Source organism: Pseudomyrmex gracilis, unplaced genomic scaffold (genome assembly GCF_002006095.1).
Source record: "Pseudomyrmex gracilis isolate BER0280 unplaced genomic scaffold, ASM200609v1 scaffold_48, whole genome shotgun sequence".
Taxonomy (NCBI): domain Eukaryota; kingdom Metazoa; phylum Arthropoda; class Insecta; order Hymenoptera; family Formicidae; genus Pseudomyrmex; species Pseudomyrmex gracilis.
Genome location: NW_018020632.1, coordinates 386,355 through 399,977, shown reverse-complemented (window position 1 = coordinate 399,977; position 13,623 = coordinate 386,355). Strand labels below are relative to the sequence as shown.

At 43.0% G+C, this 13,623-nt stretch overlaps 1 protein-coding gene across 1 annotated transcript; it reads left to right on the top strand.

Annotated features, from left to right (window-relative positions):
- The first annotated feature begins 697 nt into the window (after positions 1-697).
- Positions 698-12,661, top strand: LOC109853393 (sortilin-related receptor-like). The gene is made up of 10 exons (XM_020425478.1): positions 698-994; positions 3,400-3,675; positions 3,842-4,003; positions 4,134-4,424; positions 4,522-4,790; positions 4,890-9,193; positions 9,334-9,590; positions 9,752-10,229; positions 10,359-10,565; positions 10,666-12,661. Exons 1-10 carry the CDS (start codon positions 698-700, stop codon positions 10,725-10,727), a joined length of 6,603 nt encoding a protein of 2,200 aa, XP_020281067.1. The 3' UTR covers positions 10,728-12,661.
- Positions 12,662-13,623: the final 962 nt, after the last annotated feature.

The following is a 13,623-nucleotide window of genomic DNA, read 5'->3' as shown; positions in this document are numbered from 1 at the left end:
TTAAATGTCGAAAAAATAAAACACGCAATAAACGTTGCGCGAACAAATCAATAAGGTTACAAATATCGATCACCGATGTCGAGATTACTTCAAGATCACGTTACGAGATACAATTGCATTCGCCGTTGCGTCAAGTATGCGATTATAAAATCGACCATAATATTACATACGTATATATATATATATATATATATGATAATTATACGATATTTCATTTAAATAAAATCTCTTATCGAGCTGACCTTGATTAAAAAAAAACGCTTCATCCAGAGAACCATAATGCTCGATGTTTTATTTATTGATAAATTCGATGTTGCAAAATGACTTTTGCACCGGTTGTGCGTGACTCAATCTGATCTGTGATAACACGCGCAAGTAGGGCACAGAGAAGACAGATTTTTTCGCAGATCGTTAAGACAGATTTACAAATTTGAATTGCGATCAATGTGTTTTCATCAAACGCGTCGCGCGCGCGACGACGCGCGTCCAATGGGAAAGCGCGACTTTCCAAACGCTCTGGCCAATAAATCATTTCGTCTGTGGTAAACAAACCTTCCCATTGGGAGCGGCGCGCGCATGCGCCGTTTAAATCGGAGTATCTCCACCCGCAAAACGGGGGAGACGCACACTCCTCTCCCCGCGCGCGCTCTCGTATAAAGACACTCTTTCTGTCAAAAGGAAAGTCAGTGTAGGAAAGATGGCCGGCCGGTTGATTACGGCCAGCGCGGCCCTTTATCTCGCGTTGTATCTCCATCTGGTTCTGCCGACGGAGTGCGATTACGGCGTGCGTTACGGCGACAAAGCGAGGAGATTGCATCTAGCGGACGATATCGGGGATTCGCCGCGTCCAAGACCGTTGATCGTCGACCGACGGGATTACGATGAAACGTCGTCATCGTCGTCGTCGTCGTCGCGCGCGCGCCGAGAAGCGCCGACGAATCCATCCCCGTCTCCTACGGAGTTTCCAAACAACAACCCAAACATTACGACGAAGGTACGTACGGCGCGCGCGCGCGCGCGCGCTCGCTCGCTCGCTTTCTCTCTCTCCCGCGCGTCGCCAAATCCCATCGTTGTACGAGAAGAGGATTCCGAAGGTCGGACAAACGATGCGTCGCAATTTCGACCGTGACGTTTCTCGTCGTGGAGGCTTTTTAAAAAAAAAGCGACAACGAAACGCACATCGCGCGACGTCGCGCAATAGACACGTCGCAAAAACCGCATATATATATATATATATATATACATGTATGACACGTCGATACATATAATCTATCACACATATGTGTGTGCGTTTGCCGCATACACACGCACACTAATATATAACACATTCCCTCTCTCTCTCTCAGCTGGATGCTGTATATCGTCGTCTTGCGGAATTTTTCCCAATGGACCGTCCGAGAGAGCGCGCGCGGACAAGCGCGGTCTTTGTGCGCGCGGCGCGCAGCAGACATGTCCGAGCATAATTGCTCGTATTATCTCTCTTCCGGAGTAAATTTAATCAATCTCGGCGAAACGGAGCGGTCCCCGCTCCGTTATTGACACGCAAGGGGGGTCAACAACCCGCGTTATCTCCTCCCGTATCTTCTATATTTCTTTTCTTTGTTTATTTGTTTTTCCCCCCTTAGCTTTTCTCCCTTTTCTTTTTCTTCGACCGGGGGAGGGGGAGGAAGGGACAGGGTCACCCGCTGCGAGACTTCATTCGTGCGAGCGGATCGACGACGACGTTTCGTTTGTCAGTCCAAAGTGCGCGCCGCAATTTATTTTGCGACGAGTCGCGCGAAAAATCGTTTGTTACGGAAATATTCATCATTTTCACGCAAACACATAGTTATAGTTTGTAGTTACAGATATGGCTATGCGGTATTTCTTCTATATCTCCTTTTCTGTGCGTCATTGTGTCGCACACGCTTAGTCATACACGCATACTTGGAAGCACCCCACCTTATCTGAACAGATAACAACCGATTATCATCTTCTAAGGTTACGAGTATCCGATCCCTCCGGTTTCGCATTTATATTCTCTAGGAGATTTTTTTTTGCCTTTGAAACATTTTAAAGATCCGTTAATCTACCGCAATAATTGAGATTTGATATTAAATCCTTTGCGCACAAAAAACGGCCCTGGTTAGACCGGGTCTGCGAGACCCACGCGATTTTAAAATCGAATATCTCCGCGAAAAATCGATATATTTTTTTTTTTTCAAATTTGTTTTTCTCGAGAATCGCGAGAGTTCGAACGATTCCGCGTCGGGCGAAACACAAGAAATTTTTTATCTTCAAGTATTTTCAAAGATATAAGCGTTTAAAAAAAGAAAATTAATTTTTACCAGAAACACCGGTTGAAATCTTTGATTGGGTCTAGGAGACCCGGTGTCTCTACGCGAAGCACATCGTAAGCTTGCATAGGGTAAGTTCCACTTGCCGTTCGCAACGCTCATGGAATATCATTTTATCTTTGTTTTTCATCGAAAGTTTAAACAAAGATAGGTAACGTTGACGAACGTCGCGAACAGCAAGTGGAACTTACCCATAGAGATTAGTTCGCAGTGTGTGTGTGTATTTTCAGGATTACTTTGGAATGTATCATAATAGTATACGAAAAAAAAAAAAAAAACCGGATAGTGTACTTTCACTTCTAGCTTGTCAAAAAAAATTGACCTTTACCCGATTGTTCGGTGTCTTCTGCATATTTACGTTCTTTCTGCTTCATATAATCTGCTAATTAATGCTTTGGCGCGTAACGAAACGATACTTTGCGTTAATTTGGTTTTTCCAATCGATTTTTTTTTTGTGTTTTTTTTTAAACAGGAATTTTAGAATCGCTATTGTTTTGTTTTGACACTTAAGACACCGAAGCAACTCTGTATTAATTGCTAAATCAAGCTGCTTGTAATTTTCCATGAATCACGCATACGTAATGATTCATCTCCTGTTACATGACACGTTTGTCACTGGTTAATGGAATGTTGAAGAGTATGCGAAGAGTGTGTTTATCTTGCGAATAAATCTATAATTAGAGATATTGCAACCGGGCTTTTGTGTTTAACACTCTCTGGCAATCAATCAATAAGATTTGTTTTTTGTTTCGTGTTGAGATTATTATATACGTGTAGATTGTAGAGATAGATTGTAAAAATAAATTGTTTTCAATGCGTCGTGCGCGTATACGGAACTTGTCCAATAGGGAAAACGCGTACTTGTATATACATATATATGTGTGTATATAAATTATTTCTTATCTCTTATCTTTATTCTTACATGCTGTTCGCGTGTGACAGCACACATTTATTCTGTTATCTGTGAATTTGTATAATATTACAATACTTTCCTGCAATACATGATCCTTCTTGTCTACCAAGAGTAACAGTTTGTTTGTTTTTTTTTTTCTTGTCATTACAGGTCAATGCTTTAAACGACTCTCATCAGCAACTGATGGTACATTGGGTCGGAGAAGGCTCCAATGTAATAATATGTCTAGCGAGAGATAGCACGCCAGTGATGCGCTTTCAGACTAGCAGAGTTACCTCCGCGACCCATCCTAGCTCTGTGTACATAAGTTACGATTACGGTGATACATTTGAAAATAAGACTGAAATGTTTAAAGTCTCAGAAGAACCGAATGCTCAATATGCGGTTGTGGACAAGTTCACCAATCATCCAAAGTATTACGAACACGTGAGTGTTGAAATTTTACGATTACGCGACGTGACACACTGAACTATAATGTTTTGTTTTTTTTTATGTATGTTTTTTTTTTTTTTATGTGAAAAATAATCTTACGTTTGTTTTTAAATCTCAATAAAAAAATAATCTCTTGTTGGCTTTTTGTCAAACTCGACAGTGCGTTTTCGTGGACAGTACGAATAATTTAATCTTCATCACGTCCGACAATGGGAAGACAATTAAGAGGATCGCGGTGCCGTTTCATCCAAACGAAGTCTCGTTTTACGAATTGGATCCACGAGTACTCGTGGCGCTCGACAAAGTTGACATGTCGCGAAAGGTAAAAGGATATAAAAAACAAAAACACAATCATTTAGTTCTCTTGTGAGATCGAACTTAATTATTGTGAAGGTGTAAAATTGATGGTTTTTTTTATTTATTTTTTTCTACTTTAAAACAATGCTTTTTAGTTGTGGATATCAACCGATCACGGACAAATGTGGACGCCAATTCATCACTACGTGAAAGCCTTCTTTTGGTCCCCCTATCGCACCTTGTTTGTGGAGCGCATAGAGCCCACTGGTCACAACACGGTTTTGAAACTGGACATGCAAAATTTAGGATACATGTGGATGCAAAGATTGAGTAACCCGATGAGAATAAGAACGGCCATTCGAAAAGAATTCATCGTTGTTATTCAAAATGTTGAGGATTTTCAAATTAGGGGAGACTACATGTTTGCCACAATGAAAAATTCAAAGGTAAGATATCGCGCGATGATCGTATATTGTTGTGTCACTAAGAACTGTTTGTTCAGCCTGTTCTCAATGTTTGTTTCTATCGCGTTTCAAAACACAGAACGGATCGTCGGAACATCTGGATCTTTATGTTTCCTACAAAGGTCAGCCGTTCGTTTTGGCTTACTTTAACACAGAACTTGACTGCAAAGATTATCACATTGTGGACGTGTCGCACAATCGACTTTTCATCTCGGTGTCGCACAGCGAGACCACGGTCAATCTTTACGTGTCGGAACTTATAGACAACGAAAGAGCCATATTCACTTTGTCTCTGGACAACATCCTAACATTTTTCCCCAATAGCACCTGGAAGGACAGCTGGTTGAAGTAAGTTGACGATGTTATTTAACAAAGCTGAAAAGCTGCAAATCATCTCGTTAATTCAATTTGTTCTCTCTCTCTAATTGTTTCGTTTCCTATTTATAGTGACGTGGCTGACGAAGCGTTTACGGATCTGTACAAGGTAGAAGGTCTTAGAGGTATATACATAGCGTCGCAAGTGAAAACCATTCCGAAATCAAGCTCAATCGGACCGGAGCATTTGAGATCGTCAATCACCTTTGATCACGGTGTCACTTGGAACACCATTAAGGCCCCGGAGACGAGTGTGAGCGGCCATTACATTAACTGTGGAAAAGACTGCAACTTGCATCTAAGTCAGAGATTCAGTCAATTGTATCCGGTGACGAGATCCGTCACAATTATGAGCTCGAAATCAGCGCCCGGAATAATAATGGCAACCGGCGTGATCGGACACAGTCTGAAGGGTCATCCGGCATTGTTTGTGTCGAGAGACGCGGGTCTAACGTGGAAAGAGGTGCTGAAGGAATATTACTTTTTCAACATGGGCGATCACGGAGGTTTGCTGGTCGCGGTGAAATATTTCAAATCGCGCGGAGAGACCAGAAATATTTCGTATTCGACGGACGAGGGTGAGACGTGGCAGACTTACGTCTTCAACGAGAAGATGCTGCGTGTCTACGGTCTCATGACGGAACCAGGCGAGAACACCACGGTATTCACCATGTTCGGATCGGACAGCGGGATGCATCAGTGGCTTATAATCAAAGTGGATCTGCGAAACGTGTTCGAGAGAGAATGTACGGACGATGATTACAAATTCTGGTCCCCGTCGAGTCCCGATCAGCCGCAAATGTCATGTGTGTTGGGACGTAGAGAAACGTACAAGAGACGCGCGATGAACGTCAATTGTTATCAGGGCATTGATTACAATCGGCCGGTGAAATGGGAAAAGTGCTTGTGCGACGTGAACGATTACGAGTGCGCTTACGGTTTTGTGCGTTCCGACGGTCACTGTATTCGCAACAAGACGCTCATAGCCGAATACGATCCTTACGCCGTACCGGCCACATGCAAGTCCGGCAAGTTTTACAATCGCACGAAGGGTTACGTAAAGATAACCGACGACGAGTGTACGGACGGTTATGCGAGGAACTTCGAGCCGGACGAGATACCCTGCCCGTTGAGCGAAAAACGGGAATTCTTGTTGGTCGCTCAGCGAGAACATATAACGCGAATAGATCTGATGAACGGAATGACGGAAACGTTACCTGTGCACGATTTGAAGAATGTCATCGCTATCGAATTCGACATGAAGAACAACTGTTTGTACTGGGCGGATATTGTGAACGACACGATCGGCAGACAATGCTTCAAGGACGGTCTAAGTTATCCCGAGATTCTTGTCGAGACCGAGTTAAGTTCCATCGAGGGTATGGCCTTCGATTGGGTGTCCAACGTTCTATACTTCGTCGACGGTGTTAAGATGAGAATACAGATAATTCGAACGGATATGTCTCTTATGGGCAGAATGCGCAGAACGATTTTGGGACCGAACAATCTGCAGAAGCCGAGAGGCATCGCGGTACATCCTATGAACGGATACATGTTCTGGACCGATTGGGCGCCGGGCAACGCGTCGGTTTCTCGAGCCAATCTGGACGGCACGGAAGTTAAACGATTGTTCACCAAACCTACTGTCGAGTGGCCGAACGGAATAACGATCGATCATATCGCCGAACGCATCTACTGGGTGGACGCCAGAGCGGATTACATCGCCTCCTCGGATTTCGACGGCAAGAAATTCAAGAAGATCATCGCCAACGACAATCGCGTGTCGCATCCGTTCGCGGTCGCCGTGTTCAAGGATAACATGTACTGGGACGATTGGAAGCAGTCGATGATATTCGTCGCCAACAAGGATCACGGTATCGGGATCAGCACGGTAGTCGGTTTCCAAATTGCCGGTTTGATGGACCTGAAGGTCTTCGCGCACAGCGTTCAGATCGGCACGAACGATTGCGCGACCAACAACACGTGCTCTCACATCTGCTTGGGCGCGCCGAACAAAAGCCACGTGTGTCTCTGCCCGGACGGCATGGAGATGATGGACAACAAATGTCTATGTCCGGGTGGTAGGAAACCGTTTGCCAATTCCACGTGTCCGACCGTAGCCAAAACCTGTTCGGCCAATCAGTTTGCTTGCAGCAACGGCGTGTGCATACCCGAGTTCTGGAAGTGCGACGGCGACAACGATTGCGGCGACAATTCGGACGAGGTAAATTGCAACCGTTCGACCTGCAGCCCCAACAACTTCGAGTGCGACGGCAACAAGTGCATACCGAAGTACTGGGTGTGCGACATGGATCGCGATTGTAAGGACAACAAGGACGAGATGAATTGCACGTACGTCAAATGCACGGATACGCAGTTTCAGTGCGACAACGGCCGTTGCATCTCGCATCGCTGGCACTGCGACGGCGAGGACGACTGTCGCGACGGTTCGGACGAGCGACAGTGCACGAACAAGGCCGTTCAGCCGAGCAGATTTTCGTGTCGACCCGAAGAATTCAGTTGCAAGGAAAATCTATGCATACCGCCCGCGTGGAAGTGCGACGGCGAGTCGGACTGCGCCGACAACGCGGACGAAAAGAATTGTACGAATATGGTGTGCGAGCCGTGGCAGTTCACGTGTCACAGCACCAAAGAAAATGGAAATCGATGCATCTACAAGTCGTGGGCCTGCGACGGCGACAGAGACTGTCCCGACGGTTCCGACGAGCTAAACTGCACCACCCGAACCACCGTTTTACCACCGCCTTTGGCAACTATCGTACCTTCGAACAACACGTGCAACGATTGGATGTTTATGTGCAATAATAAAAAATGCGTGCCCTATTGGTGGAAATGCGACAGCGTGGACGACTGCGGCGACAATTCCGACGAGTTTGGCTGCGGCACCGCTGATATAGACTCCACGTCTCCGATAACGTATCAGACGACGGAACAGCCGCGCAACTGTCGCGAGCACCAGTTCCAATGCTACAACGGCGATTGTATCGAGAACGCGTGGGTGTGCGACGGTTCGAAGGATTGTTTGGTCGGCGAAGACGAGCTTCACTGCGAGCACAGACACTTGTCGTGCCGCGAAGAAAATCAGTTCATGTGCCGTCAAGATGGCTCGTGCGTATCGTTGTCGAGCATCTGCAACGGTAGCGAGGAATGTCCGGATGGTAGCGACGAACTTGGTTGTCAAGATCACGATGTGAGCCCGGTCGCAACTCCGTCGTGCTACGCGGGTCTCTTCCCGTGTGACGGGACGCGTTGCTTCCCGCTTGCGTCTTACTGCGACGGCAATCAAGACTGTTTCGACGGTTTTGACGAGAACAACTGCGAGAAGAACAAAACACGTGTCTACCAGGTATTGGTGATGGGTGTGGACGAGCGTTCCATCAACGATACCAGTCTCTTTCTCTTCTGGTGGATGCCAATACCGTTGAACGTGACGTTTGAGTTTCTGCCGTCGATCGCGCGGGCAATACCGAACGCCAAGTGGCACAACGCCACCGAGTGGATCGAAGAAACTGAGTATCAATTCAACAATCTCGAACCGTACACGAAATATAACATGACGGTTTACGTGAGGCTGAAGGGTAACGAGAACACCACGTATCCGCCGGCAAAGTACTTGGTCGCGATGACTAACGAGGGTGTGCCATCCGAACCGGTGGAACTGAAAGTTACACAGAAGAACGGCACTCAAGTGGAGGTTACATGGAAACCGCCGTTACATCCGAACGGTGTTATCGTAAGCTACGAGGGTTACGTCTCGCCGCCTATACCGCCGCTGGAATTTATTCGGCCAACGACCGTGGCGGTTATCGACATGGCCTTCGAGGCGGGCAAGAGTTACAACTTCTGGATCATAGCGAAGAATCGACAACACCAGTCGGTCTCGTCGAAAGTCGTTACCTTCGTATTCGACGGTTCAGCTAACATCGATGATATCGAAGATCTCGAAGTGATGGAAAGTACCAATCACTCCGTAACTCTGAGATGGAAGAAGATGAAGGACGTGGACGGATATCACATCACACCCAAGGCGATCCATTTGCCGGGAGGATCATCCTATCCGCTTCTTAAAACCTTCATTACCAATGACACCCAAAAGGAAATAACAAACTTGGCGCCAGGCGTTACCTACACTTTCGAGGTGGGCGCGATGAAGAAGACTTACGTCGGCAAAGTAACTACAATAATAGCTTCGACGACCGGCGTGCCGCTACCGACGATAACCCAGTTCGACGCGCAACTGGTAAAGTCTCAGAGAACCACCGTGAAGCTCACGTGGGACCCGCCGAAGAGTAACAGAAAGATAAAGTGGCAGTACGCTATTTATTACGCTACCAACTTAGTAGACTTCTTCAAAGGTGAGATGAGATAGATAGCAGCGCGTTCGCTCGTTTCTCTGTATCACGTTGCTTTGATATCTTAAAAATTATACTGACATTGTTGGAGAGTTTTATTGTTACTAAACAAGTCTTTTTTTTTTTGTTTTTTGTTCGTGCAGATCACAGGATTCTTACTACCAATCACACGGCTACGATCAAGGACTTGGAGGCGTGCGAGTCTTATCTCTTCTCCATTGGCGTTTACGGTGATTACGGAGCCGGACCTTTGCATGCACCGATCGCGGTCACGACGCAGTACAACAAACGCGCGCCTCCGAAGAGATTGAGAGTGACACCGTTGCGAGACAGAAATGACAGTATAATTGTCTCGTGGAGCGCGAGTTGTCCAATAATCGACGAGGCCATCAGTTACACGGTCGGTGAAAAATTTTGTTTCGAGAAAATAATTTGCGTTGAGAATTACAAGTTTTTTTTCTTTTTTTTTTAATTATCGAGGAAACATTCCTTGTCCAAGATGTGTTTTTTTTTTTTTGCGAGAACATTTAGCGATCCCGCGCGTTGCGGTTTTGTTTGCAGATCACCGTTGAGGAAATGATTTCCCACAAGCTGACGGTTGTGACGTTAAAGGCGACCAATGAGACAGTTATGAAGCACACGTTTCACTCGATCAAGTACGGCGGAAAGTACAACATTACGGTAGCTACCGATGTCAACAATGCCATACCCAGTCAGCCGTTTATCTTCACGGCGCCACCCATCAAACCACCCCATCAGCTCACCGTTGTGCACGATAACACGGAATGTTTGATTTATTGGCAAGAACCGGATTTGCCGGAGAGCATCCGGACCAATGCCAGTTGGCGTTACGAAATTCTGGTAATCGAGGGTTCCAAAATGAACGAGTCGCTCGCCAAAATAATAACTACCAAAGATCCGCCGCCTTATCACTACAAGGACGCGAAGATGGACAAGATTTATACTTTTGCCGCGCGTCTGGTCACAGACGAAGGATACCAAAGCCCATTGAGCGAACCATGGAGCGCGCGAATATCAGGCAAGTCTTCTTTTGAAAGAAAAAGACACGCTGTCCGTTTCCTAAAATCCTAGGATAACATTCTGTGAAACACATACACGTTCTAAAGAAAACAAAAACTTTTATGTCATCTCTTTTTTATTTTGACAGAATTGCAACTCCCGGTTATGATAAACACGTCGAACATACTGTCCATTGCTATACCAATATGTTTGATCGTCGTGGCGCTTGGCGTAGTGCTGGCGTATTTCGTCGTTCGACACAGGAGACTCTCGAACAGCTTTACCCAATTCGCCAATAGTCACTACGATACGAGACGGGGACAAGCGACTTTCCCAGGCACGACCGACGGTTTGGGTGAGCAATTTATTTTTAAACAATTGGAAACAAAGAAGATATACGAAAATTCAGAAAAAGACGATATATATATATATATACTTTCTCTTTTGTTTTACAGAAGAAGAAGACAGCCCTGTGATCCGAGGCTTCTCGGACGACGAGCCGCTGGTAATCGCATGAACGTCATATAAACAATTACAAAGAAAATTATTTACATGCTAGGAAAAAAAGAAATGTGCCAAGACGCTACTAAATAATATGAGTAATTTTGAATATAGACAAAAAGCTTTATGACAAGGAAGGAAAAGCTTTTGTGTGAGAGTATCTCAGCACGGGGTGCTTACACAACAGTTTTTCGTGCATATTCATACGATACACGTTGTAGAAATACGAATATACATGTACATCGTGAACGATGAAGAAATGACCTGCCGTGTGGTCGGGATGTGAGAGAGAGAGAGAGAGAGGCATCGTAAAATTCTTCAAAATATGTACAAAATTGATTTAAGCAGCTACAATTCGGCCAGTGTTATCGTTTGCGAGAGAACATAGATGCCAGTCGGGGGGAAAAAAAAAAATGACAATTTGTACATATAGTAAATATTTTTTATGGATTGTCAAGAAACATACTTTCGAGATGTCACACATTTTATCGATGCATTTTTTATATTGTGTATTTATATAACTCGTATGCGCGCGCGAAGCGGGAAAAGGCGAAAACAACTTTTTTTTTTCTTTTTTTTTTTTTTTGTATCAAGATTCGATGCGAAAGCAAGTAGTTTACGCGAGCAAAATTTGGCGAGACAAACTTTTCATTTAAAAAGTTGTTTCAATAAACACAAACACACAGCAGATGCCATAAAAAAGTTTCTTTTTCGTATACAGCAGCTTTCCAACCAAAGTAACGCTTTCTTCTTAATGCCGCGTTTTGAAGATTATTATCGGTTGATTGACAAAATACGGTATAGAGGTTGCAATTTAACATCCGAAAGAGCCTCGCAGACAATTTGTTTTCTTTCTCACGCATTAATAATCGTCGATATAATTGATTGTCGCGTGTCTGCGATATCAAATATGTTGGATTACAATTTGATCCGAATAAAATTTTTTGCGACATTTTGTCGCGAAATGTTTTGAAATTTGATGCTGCATTGTGAAGGAAGTGTGGACGTATAAGGGGAAAAATAAAAAACGGGTTTTCTGCGAAAGAGAGAATGACCGCATCTTCGCGTGGAACATGCTGCAATTGCTACGAAGAGACACACTGACTATTTTCTAATATAAATTACAATGCATATAGTTTATATAATAAGCATATAAATCGAGCGTGAAAGAAAGAAAAATAAGAATATACGATTTAAGTGTGTTAATGCTAGGTGTATGAATTTTTTGTTTTTACGTTTATAGAGGTACTAATAGGATATTTTTGACGGATACTTGTGCGCATAAGCGAAACGTAAGAGATTGCATTTTTTTTATAAATATTTCGCAAGTTTACAGAGATGATGTTTAGATTTTGGCCGCAATTTTGCATTGTTTTTTAAAAAAAAACTGTATATTATTTATTTGAATCAAAAAACGGGACGTTAAATAGAGAGAAAGCGACTATAAGAGATGCTTTCTTCGATAATACGTTTTTTTTTCACAACACGTAAATAAGATGGCAGCAACAACCGTGAGTAGTTAAATGTTAATAACGTTGTGAGAAGCGCGTGTGACATTTCACCGCTTGATTCGACGCCGCAGCAGTTTTGTACAAAACAAAACAAAACCAAAAAAAAAAAAAAACGCAATTAAAAATTAAAATTCTATGAGATGTTGCAATTCACAGAGATTAGGCTTAAATTCTGTGCGCACGAACGGTTTTCTCGCCACGGCGAGAAACAAAAAAAAAAAAAACCGACAAGTCCAGAGAGCACCTTTGCTGTATATGAAGCTACGCGATGCAAGAAATTTATTTTATCACGGAATTCACTCAATGAGGGTCTATAGACGTAAGATTATAATTGTATTCTTCGTTATTCGTCGTTGTACTTGTCAAACACGAAAAGGTATGTAATATGTACGAGTTCCTAAAAGACAAAAAGAAAAAAAAAAAAAAGAAAAAGAAAAAGTCAAGAAAAAAATACGTTCGAGCCGAGTTTGATCCGATTTAGTGGAATAATCGATATTATATATCATTGTGTCTAGAAAGTGTTTCGTCGAGTAAGTTTAGAGGCGAATAGAAAAGAGAATCTGCCGGAAAGCGACGACAACTTTGTGAAAAGTCGACGTTCCATTGTTCTGTGCCATTGTATAAAGAATTAGCAAGATGTTTTATTATCATTTTATTATCATTTTTTTTTGTTTTTTTTTTTTGTATCAAACTTAAGAAACGGGAATTCAACGTGTAAGATTATTTTTTTGGCAAAATAATTGTTTTAGCAGCACTTGTAAAATAGGCAAAGATATGCGAACACATATGTATAATGTATATGAAAACGATGGTAAAAGTCGACGGAAAAACAATAATGAAACAGTATTATGTGGCAGTTTGGATAGTTTTTTTTTTTTTTTTTTTGTCGCGTTGTCGCCAGAAGATTCGTCGAATTTCGCGAACGAACCTGATTGAAATTTGACCGCGGTTGAATATTATTATGCTCGGCCCATTTGATAAATTTTAATTGTTTCTGTGAACGTTTTTTTTTTTTTTTTTTTTTTTTATGTTCTCACGCGTAAAAGAGAAGAAAAATTTATTGCGCGCGAATGTGAATTTTGTTTCTTTATCTTATATATATATATGTATATCTTTAAATCTGCACGAATTTTTTAGAAGGCAATAGCAGATTTTACATTTAAATCTCAAGGATTATATCGCTATGCACGTGCATGTATAGCGACAAAAAGACAGAAAGAAGTGATATATAATATATATACATATATAATATATATATATATATTTACGTGTAAATATATAAATAAAATTGAAGCAAGAAATACAATGCGTTTACGTGTGTGTGTGGTGTGTGTGTGTGCGTTTTTTTGTTTCATTTCTCCATAAAGGTTTTTTTTTTTACAAGAGAGGATCGTCTTGTCA

Coding starts and splice junctions, on each gene's coding strand:
- LOC109853393 (XM_020425478.1), top strand. CDS start 698: ATGGCCGGCCGGTTGATTACGGCCAGCGCGGCCCTTTATCTCGCGTTG. Junction 3,676..3,841: donor ATCCAAAGTATTACGAACAC/GTGAGTGTTGAA, acceptor CAAACTCGACAG/TGCGTTTTCGTGGACAGTAC. Junction 4,004..4,133: donor AAGTTGACATGTCGCGAAAG/GTAAAAGGATAT, acceptor AATGCTTTTTAG/TTGTGGATATCAACCGATCA.